Below are 22,432 nucleotides of genomic sequence, written 5' to 3' on the forward strand. Positions count from 1 at the left end.
AGAGAGGCACCTGCATTGTTTTAAAAAAATACTGCTAAACCACAACGGAGAAAGAGCTGCACCTAGCAATAGCATATATAGAACTCTACATTTCATATATAAAGCACACATTGAGAGCATTACTTTTCACCAGGGCCCATATAACTTGAGCTACGCAGGGAATTTGGGTGCCATTCAGGGCTCAACATCAGATGGAGTTGTCTGAGTAACAGTCTCGTTAGCTTACATTCCAATCCTTGCCACTGCCAAAGATTTTGGCACATAACTTGGAGCACAGGGAATGGAATGTAAGTGAAATGACTGATACCAAGGCTAAAGACGGAAAGCCTGGTGAGAGAAAGATTACTTCTCAGATTTTTGTTCAGAAGAGGTGCAACCGTGTTCTCCCAGAAGAACACATCTTTAGTCATACTGTTGTCTGTGAAAAGGTGAAACTTAAAATGGGCTTCCTGAGGAGAAATCATAGTCTGGAAAATGGTTTCTTTCTAGTCTTAAAAAAGATCCACCATACACTGGTGGGTGGGCTGTTACCCCTGGACCTGATTAGGCTACTTATTATACCAAAGGTTTTAAGTCTTATATTTGGTTTGATAAATATTATCATTTCAACTTTTTAACGTGGTCAGACATATTCACTCTTGTGTACTAAACACCTCATCATAACAATAAGAAAGTAGTTGTCAAGAACAAGAAGCCAGGTAATAGCCGTACTGGTCAACAAAAACTAACATCTTGACCTGACAACAGATGAATACCAAAAGCCCTGCCTTCTCTAAGAGGAGTTATATCCGCTACCAGAGTAATGTGAGCAATAGCTGGACTGTAACACCTGTTGACAGAGGTAATGTTATCAGTCAAAAATATGGAGTCATTATGACTGCCAAACCACTAATTTCATGTGTGATGACAAACATAACAGCCAACTCACTGAAGATCCGGCCCAGAAAGGGCACGAGTTTCGGATTGGTGGCGAACTGCTGAGAGAGAGAGCTCCGAAAGAGAGCGCGACCATCGAGCAGCCGAGAACCAGCTGCAGTAATCCGAGGGAGAGCAGTGGGCGGCCGGGGAGCAGCGCTGGGAGTAACCGCGACTGAGAACCAGGCATGCGAGACGTAGATATACAGCGGGGCGGCCGGCTCCTGAACGACGGGTCTGCCAGCTGAGAGGCCAACGACACCCCGGTAACAGGGCAACACGATCCGGGAAGAACTACAGGGAGAGACATTGGAGACTAGCGAGAAGAGAAAGAACAAACAGCAACTGATCGTGGATGAGATTCGTATATTTTCTAAGCTGTTGATAATTTTCTAATAGGCTCTTATTCCAAAATTAATCGAGGATCGGTCAGTTGGTTGCGTCGATTTTAGCATAGCTGATTTGGCCATGGCCGTCTCGAGGTGGCTGAGTTTTAAGTTTTAAAATAACTGCTCTCTGACCAGAGGCAAGGATTGCATTTCACATATGTTGGCAGAGACACAAGAAGGGCGGAGGAAGGGAAAAGAGGGAAGGCGGGCGCAATAGGCCATCCACACCCCGACGGTCATTTGAAGGGTTAGACATTATATTTGGGTGTGAAAATTAAATACACAAATATTTTATTTTCATCATTATTTGCATAAAGGTAGTGAGCGATAAATTGAGCTGCATGTCTTCAACCCAGTTTTATAACCATATAAGGCCACAATTTATGTAATTGATCTGAAAGCAAAATTTTACACAGAAAATTGTAATGGCAACGTAAACACGCCTATACTTTGTAATGTGTGCCCAACAAAATATACTTACTTTAAAACTGCATTATTAAGAAAACGTTACACTATTTCAAGTATAACTTTAAAAAAACATGGACAAACCGCTGCGATCTAAGTCTTCACCTCGGGATGGGATTTTATTTGGGATACCATCGATATGACATTTTGACTGTGCAACCATGGTCACCACGGATCTCGGATCGGTGTGATAATAGCAGGTTGGCTAGATTCAACAGGTTTAAATACGGGACAGTCATTTCACCCCCCGCTTCCGCGCACACACCCACCATCTACACAAAGCAAAGTAGGGCCTACTACTGTTCATCAAATTGTATTATCCAATACATAAATAGTCTGTTGTGTTTGTACCGAATTAATTTAATTGAAGCAACGAAAGGGCGTTTCACTCAGAACAACACATTGCGTCTGTCTGGAATAGTTTAAACTGTAAAGGCTAGGGTAAAGTCAGGAATAGTGGGACACTATATTATGATTAAAATTAACGATTAGACAAATGAGAAAAACTTTTGAACAACATATAACAACATGTATTAATAAATTAATGTGTACATATAATTAAATACAGATATCATATAATCAAAAATATGATGTATTAAGTTGGCAAGTAGCATAAAGGCAACGTTTTTTCAATTTATTAATACTAGCTATGCTATTAATACTGATATGTAAATAGGGATTTTTTTTTTTGTTATTGCATTTCTGGAAGTATTGCAGACATTTTAAGATTGTAAACTTGAATTGAACATTTAATGAATTACATTTTTATTAGGTCTCATTTTTCTGCCATTCAAAGGACAGTTCCACAGTTGGTGGTTTACCTTGAGGTTCTGTGAGTAAAGCAATTTGAAAAATAACAATTTGACCCCTTCTGTTATGTGCTTCAATCATATGCTTTGTTTCATACAGCAACATTCAACAATAACAATTGCTATGATTGTCTTACAAAATGAACCCTGCATACCACACAGCAGCTGAAGTGTCCCACTCAGCCTGACTTTACCCTATGCTATAACAAAATATACCATAAATGACAAATGAATTAATTGGATTGAAACAACAACATAACAATGTTTGCACAACAGATAACATGAACACATTAAGCTCTTAAAAATTAACGCAGCATATGTTTCAGGTGTACACAGCAACAACTGTAATAACATATCAAAATGATGCCTATTCGTTTTTTGCTAATTTGATTCGGGGGGTAGAGTTCGATGGCCTGTTGTACTTTTCGCATGAGCCAATCTTTCTCAGAGTCCGCTTGTCTTTGATGAGTTTGTCATAGAATTCTGTGCACTTTAATGCAAAATTAACTCAAACAAGTAACATTGCCTTCATGGATGGTTACTTGGTGCTTTGGCTTGACAGCTCATGAGAACTAAAATGTGATTGGATCATAGTCTGTAAAAAATTATGAACTTTAAGACCGACAGTGGTGACATGACACCTGTCACATTCGAATGGGCAGTAGGTTGGACCAAGAAAAACAGGACCAAGTGAAAATACGGGACAAAACATTATTTTTTTCTAAATAAGTTGGGACAACTGAAAATGGACTGAAATGTGGACTGTCTGGGGAAAACATGACATCTGGTCTCCCTAGATAATAGCTGTCAGGTCCTGACTGGGGTCCCTCTAGGCATCTCTATGTGCCTGGAAGCCACAGTCAAGGTCTATGTTCATTGCAGTTTAATCATCCCCCATCAGAGGTAGCTGCTCCCTATTGCCTTTGATTGGGGACCGTATTTAAGTTGCCCTGTGTATCCCTTAGATTTCCGTCACTGTTTGGAGTGTGTTATTTGGTGCTCTTCAGTCTATGGTCTGTACCGCTCCTTTTGTTGGTTTCCATTTGCACAATTAAAAGGATGTTTATTAGCTCTGCGCTTCTTGTCCTGCCTACACACAGCTGTGACAAAAGGCTAGGCTTCACTGCTCAAAAAAATTAAGGGAACACTTAAAGCACCCACCATGTCTTGATGATCAAAATATATTAAAGATCAAAATCTTTACTGTACATTGTGTAATTCACTGATAACAAAATGATGTAATAACAGTCAATGGCAACTAAAATCACCAACCTACTGAGGGCTGGATTCAAACTCACACTGAAAATCCAAGAAAACAATTGAAATCACAGGCTGTTTCAACTTTTTTCATCATGGCAACTCATGTGACTCAATAGTGTGTATAGCCCCACATGCCAGTATGCACTCCTGACAACGTCTGGGCATGCTCCTGATGAGACAGCAGATGGTGTCCTGGGAGATCTCCTCCCAGACCAGGATCAGGGCATCAGTGAGCTCATGGACAGTCTGTGGCGCTACTTGTCCCAGAGGTTCTCAACTGGATTCAGGCCTGGGGAATTGGAGGGCCAGTTAATGGCATCAATGCCCTCTTCATCCAGTATTAGAAATGAGCCATTTCATATAGTGGTTGAAATTATGATCGCATACCCAGTCATCAAGGGAAAGAGTAATTAAATTATTTATTGCAGCATTTGATAGTCCATTGTTCATTATGTTACAGACTTGGTCTCATCTAACTCAATCTCAAAGAAACTTCCGGTTGTACCTCTACTTTATAGATATTGGAACCTGGAATACACATCACAGGACTGTAAGCCCATTGTCTGATTACTGTTGCGCTTCGACTGAACATGACTTCCTGTGTATGGATAAACAGATGTTCTGTGGTAAAACTAAACATACACTTCAACACCAGGAACAGCCTACACACTCTGGCCACATGAGGCCAGGTATTGTCCTGCACCAGTAGGAACCCAGGGCCCACTGCACCAGCGTAATGTCTAACGATGGGTCTGAAGATTTCATCCTGGAACCTAACAGGAGTAAGGGTACCATTGGCTAGCTGTCAGAGTTCTGGGATATGCCTCCCCAGATCATCAGTGACCCACTGCCAAACTGTTGCAGACAGCATAACGTTCATCACGGCGTCTCCAGACTTTCACAAATGCCACATGTGCTCAGTGTGAACCTGCTCTCATCTGTGAAGAGAACGGGACGCTAATGGTGGACCTGCCAATTCTGGTGTTCTCTGGCGAATGTCAATCGAGCAGCACAGTGCTGGGCAGATCCCTCTAGAGGATGTCAGGCCCTCATGCCACCCTCATGGAGTCTGTTTCTGACAGTTTGGTCAGAATAATGCATACCAGTAGCCCGCTGGACCGTCTCCTGGTATCTCCTCTATCCTCTTGAGACTGTACTGGGAGACACAGCAAACCTTCTTACGATGGCACATATGAATGTGCAGTCCTGGAGGAGCTGGACTACCAGTGCAACCTGAATGGGCTGCAGGTACCGCCTCATGTTACCAGTAGTGACAAGGACACTAGCAAAACGCAAAACTAGAGAAGGATCAAAACTAGAGATTATGCCAAGACTGCCCTGACCCATTGAGGCATGGACTCCACTAGACCTCTGAAGGTGTTCTGTGGTATCTGGGAACAATATGTTAACGGCAGATCCTTTAAGTCTTGTAAGTTGCGAGGTGGGGTCTCTGCAAATGTGTCACCATCTTCACTGCTCATGTTGCAGGGTTTACAGTGGTTCTCTGTAGCCCCAGAAAATGTTTTGAGGCCACTCCAGGCAGCACACATCTGTCCACATTGAAACAAATGTTCCACCTTTCTTTAGGCCATTTTAGCGTCCTTGGTTTGCTTACTTCATTTACCTTGAAACAAATTACATTGGATCTTGACACCTATGGAATATGTAAAACATACAATTTTATGTTATTTGAAGTTCTTTAATCCAAGTTTTATTATTTGAACATATTTTCAAATATTATACCTTTCTTTGAATGTATAATTGCCTCCTCAAACATCATCACATACCCTGACAAAGCCTCCAAAGCTTCATCAAGTGTGTTGTCAAAAACACTGTTGTCAAAGCAGTCTCAGAAATAATTAGTTCAACTAACAATGAGCTAATTACACTAATTTAGTTAGCAACCAAGTTGAATTGAAAAACAGAAAGTTTTATGTATGTGGAATACTGCTTTGGTTGCACTTTTTCAGTCATCCAATTCACTAGGTGGCGCTGTCGAGAAAAGCGAGGGTCCTAGAAACGCGGTTCTAGGACTGCGGTCCTGAAACCTCAGCCTCCAGTACTGCAGCCACATACTATTGGCCAGGGTGGACGGGCACATGCAAATGGAATGGGCACTAGATAGCAAAGGGGCATGTGCTCTGCACAGGTTGAGCCTTACATGTGCATGTGCCTGGTGGTAAGCCTTAATCATCAAAATGTAAACAAAGACGCACATGTACTGCCATTTGCAGTTGATTCAGTATCAATAATTCATAGTTTTCAGTCAAGTGATTGCTGTGACAGCCTGGCGGGTAAAACATTGTTACAACATGGCTACTAACACTGGGAATTCTATTGAGCTAGTGCGCAAGTCGGTCAAATTTTCTACTTTTACAGCCCATGAGAGTTTAGATCACCTCACAAAACATGAATAACACAGAATCTTGTGACAAATGTACCAGTAATATTATACACGTTTTCTCGGTGTCAGGTAAACCATTCGTACATGACCCACCTTTGACAGCCTGGGTTGCTCTGGAGAAGGTTGGAATGGAGCGATTTTCTCCTGTATTGACTTTTTTTTATTAATTTAGCATACATTACAGGATATGTTTAACAAGACAGGTTTAGCTAGCCTCACTAACTTTAGCTAGACCACTGGAGTTGGTTGCATTGTTGCAGATGAAAACAGACTGTCATTCATTAAGCTGATTACATGTAGCAAGCAAGTTTATTTATAAAGCACCAGTCATACATAGAAGCAATTCAATGTGCTTTACAAAGAAAAAATATATTAATACAATAGCATAAAAACAAATACTCAAATGAAAACATCAAAACAACATCATTAACATAGAATAAGAAAATAGAAATAGAATAAAAACTGGATAAAATCATAGGACACTATAAAAGCTGTAAAGATAAATAGTGCAGTTAAGTTTAAAGGCTCAGTCATATGCGTGTGAAAAGAAGTGTTTCTAACCAGGATGAAAAATTATACGTTTGGGGCACATCTAAGATCTTCTGGTAGTTTATTACAGTTTTGTGCAGCAATACAGCTAAACGCAGCTTAGCCATGTTTAGTTTGGACTCTGGGCTCTACTATCTGAACGGAGTTCATGGATCTAAGAGCCCTGCTTGGTTTATATTCTTCAAACATTTTGAAATGTATTCAGGGCCTAAACTAAATCACCACTTTAAATGTAGATATGATTGCAAATATAATGTGGTTAACACATCCAGAGGAACTGCAACTATCTGGCATTTAGCATGAGATGTACAGTATTGTAATGAATGTGGAAAGGGAGAGGGAGAGAGGCTGGTTCCAATCGCGGAGCAGGCGGATGTAAGGGAGACGAACTCCCAGTAGGGCAAGGCGAAGGATGGTCGTACAGGCTAGGGTCAGAATCACGAGATACGAAACGATACAAAATCACTAGAGATGAAGTTGAGGAGCAGATCAGGCGAAGGTCAAAACGAATGGGTATCCATTCGAATGAGGAGAAAAAGAGGCAAAGGTTTTTCTTCCCTGGGTGGTAGGTCACATTGAAGAGGTTAAAGAAGTGGGCCCAACGGGCTTGACGTGGGTTCAACATCTTTGCCTGTTTCAGGTATGTCAAATTCCGGTGATCCGTTAATACCAGGAATGGGTGCCGAGCACCCTCTAGCCAGTGCCTCCATTCTTCAAGGGCCAGTTTGATGGCCAACAGTTCACGGATGCCAACGTCGTAGTTCCGTTCGGGGGGAGTGAGCTTTTTGGGGAAAAACGCACAGGGATGGAGTTTGGCGGGGGAACTGTGTCGCTGTGAAAGAACAGCCCCTACTCCCACCTCCAACGCATCTACTTCTACGACGAAGGGCAGAGCAGGGTCCGGTTGACGAAGGATAGGTGTCATGGTGAATAAATCTTTCAGATGTCGGAAGACCGTAGGGCATGACGAGATATTCAAAATGTACTCAGGGTGTGATGAATGCGGTTTTCCATTCGTCTCCCTCGTGGATCCGGATCAGGTTATACGCGTCGCGGAGATCGAGTTTAGTGTAGATTTGAGCCCCCCCGACCTGTTCCAGAGCTGCGGGAATGAGGGGGAGAGGGTAACGGTTTTTCACGGTGATGTCGTTTAAGTCGATGCACGGCCTCAAGCCGCCGTCCTTTTTGCTCACAAAAAAGAAGCTGGCAGCCACCGGAGACGTAGAAGTGCGGATGGATCCCGTTTGTAAAGCCTCATCAATGTAATCGTTCATCGCCTGTTTTTCGGGAATAGACAGTGGGTAGATGCGCCCTTTAGGGGGCAGGAGTCCGGGGAGGAGGTTTATGGCGCAGTCCCATTGGCGATGACAGGGGGGCGGTTGTGGCACGTTCCTCTGGTCTGCCAGTAAGCGGTCTACTGCAATGGACATTCTAATGAACCGGTTCAGGTCTGTGAGGTCTCCTCAGCAGGCAAGCTCCATCTGCAGTGCTCTGGTAAGCCCTCTGCGATAAACAGTTAAGCAGAGTGACACTGAGAAACTCCATAGTAGGATGGGAACCTAGGAAAAACATAGAAAAGAGGGATGGCATTTATCTTGTGGCTGGGTGATGATAAGAGTACATGAACTTCTAAGGCATCATCAATGTATTTCCACCAGAGAATAGAGCAATTAATTCAATAGGATACCCCAGCATATCATTCAGATTTACCCTAAAGATATCACAATAATTAATACCTTTTTTCATATATATAAAAAAATATAAATCTAAATTCTAACACATTTGGTAGTATCGATTATACCAATAAATTATACCACTAAATTGTACCACTAAATTATCAAACCCAAGAAGAAAATAAAAAAGTTATGGCAAGTGCAAAATGCTAACTAGTATCACAATAATACATACTAGTTGAAAAATAACATCAGAGGTGCAGTGGGGAGATACCTCTAAAAAACGTAGATAACATTTTGCTCACTTCAGTCTTTAATACGAATAGCTGTCATAACGTTACATGCGCGCATAAAGTTTGAGGCAAACTGTCTGTGTTAACATCAAGGAGGGAGGTTAATATTGTATTTATCAAAACTAATATTGTATTTACCAAAACTGTTCAATTGTTCTATTCAAGAATCTCCTTGTATACTGTACCTCACATTTCATGGTTCCCTTATGTGCAGTCGTCCTTGTCCAGAGGAGGAAAAGCAGCCCCAGATCTTGATAATCCCACCAGCTCAACACATCATGGAATTAACCTTCAAGTCATTACATTCCAGAGAATCTCCTAGTGAGTTAAACTAATTAACATTGGCGAAAGACCAACATAACCACAAGTCTAGGCCTTATTGCAATACATTAATTACTGTGAAAAGACAAGTATTGTTTTTTATAAACAAGGGCCGATTTGTAAATTGTACAGTATGTATTTATCATAATTTAATCAGGAACTTACACAGTATCATTAAACTGCCATTTTGTCACAATATAATGATAAATGTTTAGTTAATACACCAAAGTTTTGACTTAAGTCACTGTCAGGCAGCATATAGCACCTTTTGCAGTTTCAATATAATTAACCACATTGTACTCAAAATTTACATTTAAAAAAAGACTCATTATGAAAACAATATGCTCAGTATCATGAATGCCATTCCTCTCTGTAAAAGTACTTCAAAGAAACGACTAGATAACATAATAAACACAAGACAGAAAACAATACAAATATGGAAATTCATCAGTATATTTACATGTATTTAAGATAAATGAAAACAGCCAAAATCGAATATGTAAATAAATGTATGAAATATATGGCCATATATAAGGAGTACATATAAAACATATACTAGTATATCTAAAAAAAAAAATATATATATATATATATGCACATACAAATAAATTTAGAGACCATGCCTAATTTTTCTTAAATCAGCATCTCTACAAAAATCCTCCCGAGATTACCAACGGATTTTCAATGGGATTAATCCATAATTTGTGTTCACAAATACAGACATACATACAGTGCTCATAAATGTGCATACCCTGGCAGACATTTTGGAATTGATTTTGAAAATATGACTGATCATGCAGAAAAACTGTCTTTTATTTAACAATAGTGATCATATGAAGTCATTTTTTATCACATAGTTGTTTGGCTCCTTTTTAAATCATAATGATAACAGAAATCACTCAAATGGCCCTGATCAAATAATTACACGCGTGGTCGAGTTGCCAGAAAGAAGCCTTTACAGCGCCAGTGCCACAAAAAAGCCCAGTTACAATATGCCCAACAACAACTTGACACACCTCACAGCTTCTGGCACACTGTAAATTGGAGTGACGAGACCAAAATAAAGCTTAATAGTCACAACTATAAGCTCTAAGTTTGGAGAGGGGTCAACAAGGCCAATAGTGAACAATATACCATCCCCACTGTGAAGCATGGTGGTGGCTCACTGATGTTTTGGTATGCAGACTTTTTGCCTGCTCACTCATGTCAGAGTGTGTGGGCAATTCCTGGATGACGAAGGCATTGATGCCATTGACTGGCCCTCACATTTCCCAGATTTGTATCCAATTGAGAACCTCTGGGACGTTATGATTTTGGTTTCCATTGACCGTTGTTATGTGATTTTGTTCTCAAATAACTACACAAAGCACAGTAAAGATGTTAATCTTTAATATATTTAGTTCATTGAGAAGCAGTGTGTGATTTAAGTGTTCCCTTAATTTTTTGAGCAGTGTATTTAGACACAGCTGTGGATTAAAATACAAACACAAGACAGCATGTGAAACAAAAATGGACATCAATGACATTACATTATGCAATGACAAATACACGCCACAGATGTACAAATGTTTTGTGTCATGATAGCTTTTCTCCAATATTTTAAATAAGAAATAACTTGTCATGTGTGCTGTTTTACATTGAAATATTTGATTCACCAGAAACTTAACTTGGTGGGGCAAAGTGAACCACTGGTTCAATCTTGCCCCACATCCACCACTTTGGAAAAGAGTACCCAGTTTAGCAAGAGCTAATCTTCTGAAAAAACATATTTTTAGGCCTAGATAAATTTGCTTTGACTTAACAATCATTATACCTCACATGTAAAGAATTTACTTTGACAATAACAAAGTGTTTTTGTTAAAAAAAGAAAACATTTTTCCATGCGCCTATATCACTCCTAGTTGAAAATTATTGGTTCGTACTGAATATATTGTCACATGGCACAAATTGTGTACGGTCTAGATTTCCATGGGGTGGGTCAAATCAACCAATAGTTCAACTTACCCCACTCTCCACTAAATTGTATTCATCAAGTGGACAATTTCTAAAATAGTTAGGGATTCATTTTGTCAGAGCGTTGAGCATTGAGAAAAAAACCTGTCATTGCCAGTCAAAGGTTTTAGTTTGTAGATTCTATAATAGCAGTATTGAAAGTTATAATACAAACTTCAATTCCAATTTCAAAATAAAACCACAATTATTGATCTTTCAAACTTTCTTTTTTCTCCCATATTTGTTTATTTAGTTTTTCAGGTTTATGAACAGAGCACAATGTTTTTGTATGCATATCAAAACAGTGACAATTACAATAATTATTTAGTACATTTTCAAGTGCAATAAAAAAGTGATCAACAAATTACAATATTTAAATATTTAAGTTCAAGTACAAATTTTTTTTTACAATACAATACACCTATATGGAAAACATGCATCACCCAAACAAAAGACACAAAAAATAAATAAACCAAAAGCTAGGTTAGGTTATAGTTAAGATATGCAATATCCTAAGATATAAGTATACAGGTGCTGGTCACAGAATTTGAATATCATCAAAAAGTTGATTTATTTCAGTAATTCCATTCAAAAAGTGAAACTTATTATATTTATTCATTACACACATACTGATATATTTCAAATGTTTATTTATTTTAATTGTGATGATTATAACTGACAAGTAATGAAAATCCCAAATTCAGTATCTCTGAAAATTTGAATATTAATTAAGACCAATACACAAAAGGATTTTTAGAAATATTGGCCAACTGAAAAGTATGAACATGAAAAGTATGAGCATGTACAGCACTCAATACTTAGTTGGGGCAACTTTTGCCTGAATTACTGCAGCAATGCGGCCTGGCATGGAGTCAATCAGTCTGTGGCAATGCTCAGGTGTTATGAGAGCATAGGTTGCTCTGATAGTGGCCTACAGCTCTTCTGCATTGTTGGGTCTGGCGTATTGCATCTTCCTCTTCACAATACCCCATAGATTCTATAGGGTTAAGGTCAGCTGAGTTTGCTAGCCAATTAAGAACAGGGATACCATGGTCCATAAACCAGGTACTGGTAGCAGTGGCACTGTGTGCAGGTGCCAAGTCCTGTTGGAAAATGAAATCTGCATTTCCATAAAGTTGGTCAGCACCAGGAAGCATGAAGTGCTCAAAAACTTCCTGGTAGACGGCTGCGTTGACCTTGGACCTCAGAAAACACAGTGGACCAACACCAGCAGATGACATGGCACCCCAAACCATCACTGATTGTGTAGCCTACAGAACTAGACTAAGAGACCATTTAAAGGCCTTTGCAGGTGTTTGGGTTAATTAGCATCACTACTGATTTGTCTAGAGGGCTCTGGTAGCTTTTCCCTCCTGAACTTACTCTCATGACCAGTATAAGAAATTTGTGATTTTCATTAATTGTCAGCTATAATCATCACAATTAAAAGAAATAAACACTTGAAATATATCAGTCTGTGTGGAAATAATGTATAAATTATACAAGTTTAACTTTTTGAATGGAATTACTGAAATTAATCAACTTTTTGATGATATTCTAATTTTATGACCAGCACCTGTACATGCTCATACACATACCTAAACCTATAAACAAGCACGGCTTCAATACCTTAAGTGACTACATAAAAACAACATCTAACAGGGTCAAAGTCTTGTATCAAATACACAGAATAATATAGCGTCATTCTGAACAATTTAATTCTTATGACATGGCACACAACATCTACACAGTAAGAATTTAGAAATGTATAAAGAAAAAAAAATACGAGACTACAGTCGCAGCAATTTCAGTGAATGCAGGAATATGGACAGTATAAAATATTTTACATGTTGTAGTGCTTATAAATGGATACATTACAATGTGCTAATGTATATTGAATGCATGTAGAAATTGACCAGAGCATATGAAATGTTCATGGAATACATTAATGTTGCTGGTTGAGAAGCCTTATGGCCTGGGGGGGGGGAAACTGTCTGGAAGATGCTCCAGTAACAACTATCAGACTGCAGCAGTTTGAACAGACAATAGCCTGGGTGGGTATGGTCTTTTAAGGTGTTCTGTGCTTTCCTAAGGCATTGTGTATGGTAGATGCCTTGCACGGAAGGGATATGGCAGCCTATGATGCGCTCCGCTGGCAGTAATGCAGCCTGAGAGGATTCTCTCAATGGTGCACCTGTAAAAGTAGGTGAGTTTTTGCACATATGTCAAACTTCTTGAGTCTCCTCAGGAAGGGTATGGTGCGCTTAGTCAAGAAGGGGTACTTTGTCCAAACCAATAAGATCCCTCAGGAGCTGGGCAACAATCTCAGTGGGATGTGGCCCCTCTGATACTCAAATTAGTCAAATGTTCTGTCAACCTTCCCTCAAAGTCCTCACAGGTATCAGAAAAGCTTTACCTCTGTTTTTAGGTCATTTGCTGCCCAGGTCATAACAGCTAGTCGGTTGCTATGGTCAGAGCAACTTCCAGTCCATCAATGGCCTGGTAATGAGTGATAACTTTTGGCTGCAGCGGTTCGACCATGCTCGTCAACTCCTGTCCAACCAATGCAATCTCCTGATTGAGAGCCGAATCCAGAGTTGATCTTACTACAAATATACACTCACCTAAAGGATTATTAGGAACACCTGTTCAATTTCTCATTAATGCAATTATCTAATCAACCAATCACATGGCAGTTGCTTCAATGCATTTAGGGGTGTGGTCCTGGTCAAGACGATCTCCTGAACTCCAAACTGAATGTCAGAATGGGAAAGAAAGGTGAGCGAGGCATGGTTGTTGGTGCCAGACGGGCCGGTCTGAGTATTTCACAATCTGCTCAGTTACTGGGATTTTCACACACAACCATTTCTAGGGTTTACAAAGAATGGTGTGAAAAGGGAAAAACATCTAGTATGCGGTAGTCCTGTGGGGGAAAATGCCTTGTTGATGCTAGAGGTTAGAAGAGAATGGGCCGACTGATTCAAGCTGATAGAAGACCAACTTTGACTGAAATAAACACTCGTTACAACTGAGGTATGCAGCAAAGCATTTGTGAAGCCACAACACACACAACCTTGAGGCGGATGGACTACAACAGCAGAAGACCCCCCCGGGTACCACTCAACTCCAATACAAATAGGAAAAAGAGCCTACAATTTGCACGAGCTCACCAAAATTGGACAGTTGAAGACTGGAAGAATTTTGCCTGGTCTGATGAGTCATTCAGATGGTAGTCAGAATTTGACATAAACAGAATGAGAACATGGATCCATCATGCCTTGTTACCACTGTGCAGGCTGGTGGTGTAATGGTGTGGGGGATGTTTTCTTGGCACACTTTAGGCCCCTTAGTGCCAATTGGGCATGGTTTAAATGCCACGGCCTACCTGAGCATTGTTTCTGACCATGTCCATCCTTTTAGGACCACCATGTACCCATCCTCTGATAGCTACTTCCAGCAGGATAATGCAGCATGTCACAAAGCTCGAATCATTTCAAATCGGTTTCTTGAACATGACAATGAGTTCACTGTCCTGAAATGGCCCCCACAGTCACCAGATCTCAACTCAATAGAGCATCTTTGGGATGTGGTGGAACGGGAGCTTTGTGCCCTGGATGTGCATCCCACAAATCTCCATCAACTGCAAGATGCTATGCTATCAATATGGGCCAACATTTCTAAAGAATGCTTTCAGTACCTTGTTGAAATCAATGCCACGTAGAATTAAGGCAGTTCTGAAGGCAAACACAGTATTGGTATGGTGTTCCTAATAATCCTTTAGGTGAGTGTAGTTCAACGTATTCTGAAACAGTCACCACACACACACTTGATGCTCGACCACACCATGGCACGTCTGATGCAGGGGCATCAAGAATTGCGTAGTTTGTCTGGTATCAGGATTTGAAAATGCTGGTTTTATGACATCGCTACCCTAGTCCTCGCTTAAAAATGAAACACTAGGATGCTCAAAAATTCTTTGACATGCAAATGTTTAACAGAGTGCTTTATTTGCAGGACATTTATATAACCTTTCACATTCATCCATCCCTATTGTGTAATGACTTAATGAAGGCAAATCAGGTCAAGTGGCCTTCAGCAGACACTAGCGTGTGCAAGAAAAGGTGATGCCAGACTTTGAGATGGCCCAAAGACGTCCCTGGTCAAAGCTCACATGCTTCATGGCAGTTTTCTGTGGGATATGGCTCCATCTAGTCCCTTTGGGTTTTTTGGCAGTAATTCCATCTCTGAAGAAAAGGGTTCATGTGTAAAGCTGATTAATTGACTTTGTATATGATCACAGATTTAGGAAAACAATGGATCACTGAAGAAAAACAAGGAATCAGAAGTCAATGTCTACAAATAATTAAGACAATGCAATTTCCCCTTCCACAGTGCACCTCAGCTGTTCATCCAAAAACTGGCTACAAATCTCAAACAGCATATTTTGCTTTCACTTTAGGCCCGTTTTATAGTGTAACACCTTCACATTTCATAAGATCTACAAATTTTTAGATTTAGTCTACTTTCAATAGGTTTAAGGCATGTAGTGTAAGAGTTAGAGTAAAAGGCAGAACTAGAAATGGTAAAGAAATTTAACAAGACAAACCTCACCTGGTATAAATATCACCCACAGAGTTGACCCCAAAGACACTACCGTCTGTTGCCACCTCAATCATGGAAAGCATGCCATCAATGTTACTCCACCCACTGTATTGGCAGTCTCGATCAAGCTGAATACATGGTAAAGACTGATGAGACACTTTCACTTGTTTGGATGACTAATAAACATATACACATATACACATATACACATATACACATATACACATATACACATATACACATATACACATATACACATATACACATACATATACATATACATATATCTTACATTCATGAAGATGATCAATTCATCCTTGTTGACTGCCCAGCACCCAAAGGGTCCGCAACTGTAATATTTCACACTTCCTGGAAATTGTTTCCAAGGAAGGGGAGAGCCAGGACCCTTGTAACCAATGGCGGCACTGCTTTTTAAACAGAAGGGTACATTTTGCATGTTGGCACCCACAATAAATTGGTCACCCCCAGCATCCACCTGCTTCAGAAAGCCTGAAGACCGAAGACAGACAACCAAGACACTGAATTAGAACTTTGAAGAACTTCAAAACAATTAACTTCTGAACCTCATGATACTTAATCAGTACCTGGCTGGTAACAGGAAAGCTAAATAGCAAATGCCCTTTGGATCAGAACTGAACAGTGCCACTTACCTTCAGCATGCACCCATTTACCATCCAAGTACTTAAAGATTCTATCAGTCCTGTCAACACACCAGGTCCCTGCTGGTCCAACAGTGATATGCTTCACAAATCCAGGAATGCGGATCCATTCGTCTTGGAAGAATCCACGTTTTAGGTAATAGGGAATTTAATTTGTGTCGGCGGCCACCACATGTCCCTGGCCTGCATCGATCTGCATCAGGTTCTTGATGTTCTTCACCTCCTTACAGTTCCATGCTATGGAAAAAGACATGAGTACAAGACAAACACATGAAAGACCAGGACAAACAGTATGGAAACAAGCTTCAGATTGTTACTCACCATGAGTGGCTGTCAGCAGACTGAGGATCAGAACAACTAAGACAATGGCTCCCACAATGTCTCTATAAAGCTGCATGATGACTTCAGGTTTTTACCATACTTCCAAAAAGGTCACATTTTATATTTTTTGAATAATTGATCTTTTGACCAATCAGCAGTGAAATACATCATAGAGGTGGTGGGAGTACTAAATAGGGGCAGAATTCCAGCCTAGACAAATCTGCTATTTGAATGTAGCCAACTGGGTGGGACTTCACTTTTCATTGACTGAGCCCTGCTGATGCGCTGGTTGATCATAGGCCAGTCCCTCCTGATGACCCGTATAGATGAGCAAAATTATTTTACCATGATTACTACTTCAACTTGAACAGGACCTCAGAGGTTGTGCCCATCCAAATATCATAAAGGCATGTTACATAAAAGAGACCTCCTTTCATCTCTATGGAAAATATCTGATGTGATTGGTCAAAAGACCAGTTAAGCTGCATTTACACAGTTTAATTCTTAACTTGTCTTCATTAATTAGGCTTTTGGCCAATGGGACAATACTGTGACTGCTTGTTTAATCAGAGGTTTGTGGATAAAGAATGAAATGTGCACATTTATTTTACAATTTTAACCAAAACCTGGTGTAAAATACAAAATTAACACAGAAGTAAAAAAAAAATGTCTCTACTCATGGAATATATAAAATTGTATTTATGTTAAAAAATAATCAACCTCTAAACTGCTTGCATTAACTGTTCGCTTCAGGTCCTGCTACACCATGTGAATTGATTTTAAGTCTGGGCCATTTCTAAATGCCAGGTATGTTGCTTTTAATCCAATCTGACATACTTGTGTTATTTGTCTTGCTGCATGACCCCGGTGCAATTCCAGCTTCAAAGTCAAAGTTTATTTATCAAATGCACAGAATAATATAGTGTCACCCTGCACAATAATGTGACATGACACACAACATCTACGTAATAAGAATGAAGAAATACATAAAGCAAAAATATAGCAAACATTTAGCAATACAATACAATAATGTAAACTAGCAGCAATTTATATAAAGAATAGGATGGGAAATGAGAACAATATGGGTAGAAGTATTAAATATTATAGATATAGCAAGTAAAGCAATAATATACATTACAATGTAAACTAGCAGCAATTTAAAAAAAGAATAGGATGAGGAATATGGGTAGAATTATTAAATATTATAGATACAATATGCGTGTAGTATGCTTATTGATTCGGCTAATGCATTTTTCAGTATTCCTGTGGCAAAGGAATCTCAATTTCGGTTTGCTTTTACATTCCGTGGGAAGCGATGGACCTGGTCCGTCCTCCCTTAAGGATGTGCAGTCCACACCATGTGCATCTTGGGTTAGTCGTTAGAATCCAATCTATCCTTGTAGTCTCTTTTGGCATCTCTGATGGTCTTCCATAGGTCATATCTGGACCTCCTCAGAGCCTCCAGGTACTGGAACTATAGGCAGAGGGCCGTGCTCTGAGCATAGCATGGACATTACCATTAACCCAGGGCTTTTGTTTGGGGAAAGTCTCAACATCTACCCTCGAGACGACATCATTGATGCACTTGGAGATATATGCTGAGTCTTTGTATTCATCAGTGTCCCCATCAACCAATTTAATAATGGCCTGACATTTGTTTTTTAATACTTTAATATAGAGAACTGATGTAATTCATGGTGGCAAATCCCAATACCAACAGTGAAGAATGTTGCTGAAAGCAAGTCAGACAGATTCCTATTAGCTTTTCCATAGTAGCAGTCCATTTGGTTTGAGGATGCCTCAGTACTTAGGAGGACCACCAGATCAAGACCCTGTCATGGCCCAATCTCCAGACCTGAACCCCATTGAAATCCTCTGGAATTTGATCAAGAGAAAGATGAATGGTCACAAGCCATGAAACAAAGCTGAGCTACTTGAATTTTTGTGCCAGGAGTGGCATAAAGTCACCCAACAGCAATGTGACAGACTGGTGGAGAGCATGCCAAGACGCATGAAAGCTGTGATTACAAATCAGGGTTATACCACCAATTATTTATTTCTGAACTCTTCCTAAGTAAAGATATTAGTATTTTGTTGTTGAAAAATGAATAAGAATTTGTTTTCTTTGCATTATTTGAGGTCTGAAAACTGCATGTTTTTTTGGTTATTTTGACCAGTTGTTTTCTAGAAATAAATACTCTAAATTACAATATTTTATAGTTTATAGAATAAAACAAAAGATTTCATTTTACTCAAATATATACCTATGAATAGTAAAACCAGAGAAACTGATCATTTTGCAGTGGGCTCTTTATTTTATATATGTGGAGGATTTCTCAACATGCCATTAATATGTTTATGAAATATATAACTTGCACTCACTATAACTAGTACAATGCATATAATATATTTTACCATTGAATAATTTATGTGTTCAAATAATGAAATATATGAATATGCAGTACAATAAGCATTTCTCATCAACACATTATGGAATTAACCTTCAAAATATTATTTTCCAGAGAATATCCTTGTTATAGTGAGTTTAACTAATTATCACTGGCAAAATGGGGAGCAAACCAAAAAAACTAAAAGTCTAGGCCATACTGTATTACATGATTTACTGTGAAAAGACAATTATCTTTTACAAACAAGAGTTTATCTGTATATTGCACAGTATTGATTTTACCATAATTTCTATTAAATACATTGCAATTGCAAGTAAATAAACAACTGGTTAGAGTAATCTTAATTAAATAAGGACCTTTATTCACAGTGTCATACAACTGCCATTATGTCACAATATAATGAAAAATGTTTAGTAAATACACCAAAGTTTAGACTTTAGTCACTATCAAGCAGCATATAGCACCTTTTTCAGTTTCAATATAATGAACCACTTTATACATATTGAAAACAATATGCATACATTTTAACACAAAATCAAAAATGCCATTCCTTTCTGAATAAGTACTTGTTTTGTATAAGTTTTGTTTTATGATTGTGCCATTCTGTTATGACTTAGAGTTTAATGTGAATCCCATAGGAAATAAAATAATTGTTTTGCCTGCTCAGTCATGTTTTCTGTACAAATGAAACATATATTACCAATTCTCCAAGGGTATGCAAACTTTTGAGCAGAATTGTATAATACTTCCGAAATTATTAGCCATAACATTATGACCACTGACAGGTGTTAGAAATCAGCCGTTTCATATAGTGGTTGAAATATTGATTGCGTACCCGATCATCAAGGAAGAGAGTAATTGAATAATTCATTGCAGCATTTGATAATCTCTTGTTAATGATCTCACAGACTTGTTACTCGGTCTTACAAACTCAATCTCATCTCAAAGAAACTTCCGGTCGTACCTCTACTTTATAGACATTGCTACCCAGAATACACATCATAGTACTGTGAGCCCATTGTCTAATTACTGTCGCGCTTTGACTGAACGTGACTTCCTGTGTACAGATAAACATATACTTCAACACAGGTGAAGTGAATAACACTGATAATCTGGTTATCATGGCACCTGTCACTGGATGGGATAGGTTAGGCAGCAAGTGAACGTTCTGTCCTCAAAGTTTATGTGTTAGAAGCAGGAAAATGGGGAAGGGTAAGGATCTAAGCGACCAAGGCTCCTTGATGGCCAAGGCTCCTTGATGCACATGGGGAGCGTGTGGTCCGATCCAACAGCCAAGCTACTGCCAGATACCACAGCACACCTTCAGAGGTCTAGTGGAGTCCATGCCTTGATGGGTCAGGGCTGTTTTGGCGGCAAAAGGGGGTCACAATATTAGGCAGGTGGTCATAATGATATGGCTTATCGGTGTATACCTAGGTACTTCATTTCTGTCCTAGTAGGCAATCATCGGAATGTTAATGGTTAACAGATGTTTCTGTTTGATGTGAATGCAGGCACAAAAGTATTGCTTTCAATTGCCTAGCTTGCATGATCCTTGAGATAACATCATTCAGGAACAGATCAGAATGTCACTGATTGATTAGGGGTCTATTCTACAGGACTAGTCTTGGTCCCTTTATGTTTGCTAATCAACCCCCACAACATCAGGTTGAAATCGCTTGAATATTCCTCTCTTCTGCATGGGTTTTTGCTCTTGCAGGTTCCAGAAACCTTTTATCTTTTGTACTGTAATTTTTATACTTTCTTCATATATTAAATTAATTTGTTACATTAATTTATTGACTATTTGGAATCATTATTAAACGGGTCAAAAAGCCTGTTCCTTCAACACTAACCGGCAGGAATCAGAGACAAACACAAAGGAAGCAGATAGCGAGAGGGCAGCAAGTGGGCCGTAATACATTAAAAACTAGAGATTGGTATCCTATCTGTCTTTCCTTTCCAACCGGACCTGAGAGTCTAAATCATCTCCCCACCCCCACTTACCAATGATGTTCCCCAAGGTGTGGTTCTACGGCCTCTGCTGTTCTCTTTGCACGTACACTGTGTCATATTCTCACTTGGTCTTTGATTTCTATTCGTACCCTTCCCTGGCAGGTGGAGACGCATCTGCTTGGATGTTGGCCCCCCACCTCAAGCTCAACAAGACAGAGCAGCTCTTTTTCCATGGGACGCTTTGTCTGCTCCTAGTAAGGTCCAACGTGGTTGACAACTGCACAGTGTCCCCCTTCCAAAGAACCTTGGCTTGACTCTAGACCTTCTAGTTCCCTGAAAACATCAAAGCAGTGACTCGCCCTATAACATTTGTAGAGTATGAGCTTTTCTCATACAGGTAGCAGCACTGGTTCTAATCCAAGATCTTGTCATATGTTGTCTTGATTACTGTAACTTACTATTTGTAGGGCTGGAGGAACTGTTGGAGGAATTACGTTTGTATTTTTTGCAAGGCCATGGTGCCCTTGGTATCAAGGAGAGTAAGGAGAGCTTGCCCTTCATACCTTCACGATATGTTCAAAAAGTAATAACCTTTAAATAATGTTTGATTACTCCATAGAAAATTTTTTATGAAGTTATAAGCATCACAGCTTCCGTCTTTAGGAGCCCTGTATAGCTGGCTGTGTACTGGCTATAGCTGTCCCTACTCTCCAAGAGACTGGGCCTGTTCCACCACTGGGCCTTAAATCCATTTCCTCCCTGGAGCAAGAAATCCTCATATGTAGAACTCCAAAATAAAAGCGATTCCTTCTGTAGACTTTATTAACACTTGCTATGTTCATTATTGACTTGTGCCAAAACGTGAGTGGAGTGTACTCACTGTAACTCAGTTGTGTGCTCCACCTGGCTAAAAATGTATGCATTAGCTTTAGGTAACTCCATGGCAAAATTACTAAACTCAACCCTTCTCCATGGCACAATCCCCTTATTTGTTAAAAATTGTAACAAAACTTTGCAACCATCTAGAAATTGCAAGCACTGTCACCAACATTCTACTGGAATTCTAAGCCCATACATCAATAGTCAAAACACTTATTAAAATGTATTAAATAAAGCCTCTGTACAAAGAAGATTTCAAAGTGTTTATACAGATTCACAGCTTAAAAACCCCAAGAGCAAGAGAAGAAATGTATGCACAGTGGCTCAGAGAAACTCCACAGTAGAGCTGGAACCTAGAGAAGACAGTGGCCAGTCCTCCAGTTGCTGTACTGAGTGAAGATAAGTGTACATGAACTTCTAAGGCAACACCAATATGTTGCCATGTTCAGATCACCAACGGGTCCATAAATACAGGTGAGCAGTGTCCAGAGTCTTTAAGAAGAATCCAGGTTTGCC

At 39.5% G+C, this 22,432-nt stretch overlaps 1 protein-coding gene, 1 long non-coding RNA gene and 1 pseudogene across 2 annotated transcripts in view; 1 reads left to right on the top strand and 2 right to left on the bottom strand.

Annotated features, from left to right (window-relative positions):
* The window catches only part of fam189a2 (family with sequence similarity 189 member A2), a 40,552-nt gene extending 38,890 nt beyond the window's left edge, over positions 1-1,662 (bottom strand). The window contains exon 1 of the mRNA XM_010876092.4: positions 929-1,662. Coding sequence (XP_010874394.1) covers positions 929-1,225 — 297 coding nt within the window. The 5' untranslated portion in view covers positions 1,226-1,662. The remainder of the gene's footprint in view (positions 1-928) is intronic.
* A 13,396-nt stretch (positions 1,663-15,058) lies between these two features.
* LOC105014082 lies at positions 15,059-16,777 on the bottom strand (annotated as a pseudogene).
* A 436-nt stretch (positions 16,778-17,213) lies between these two features.
* On the top strand, positions 17,214-21,704 carry LOC114840659. The gene is made up of 3 exons (XR_003782773.1): positions 17,214-17,245; positions 17,427-17,480; positions 21,200-21,704. It is a non-coding gene; the product is annotated as an uncharacterized LOC114840659 (long non-coding RNA).
* The last annotated feature ends 728 nt before the right edge of the window (positions 21,705-22,432 follow it).

The sequence above is a fragment of the Esox lucius genome, chromosome 13 (genome assembly GCF_011004845.1).
Source record: "Esox lucius isolate fEsoLuc1 chromosome 13, fEsoLuc1.pri, whole genome shotgun sequence".
Classification (NCBI taxonomy): Eukaryota; Metazoa; Chordata; class Actinopteri; order Esociformes; family Esocidae; genus Esox; species Esox lucius.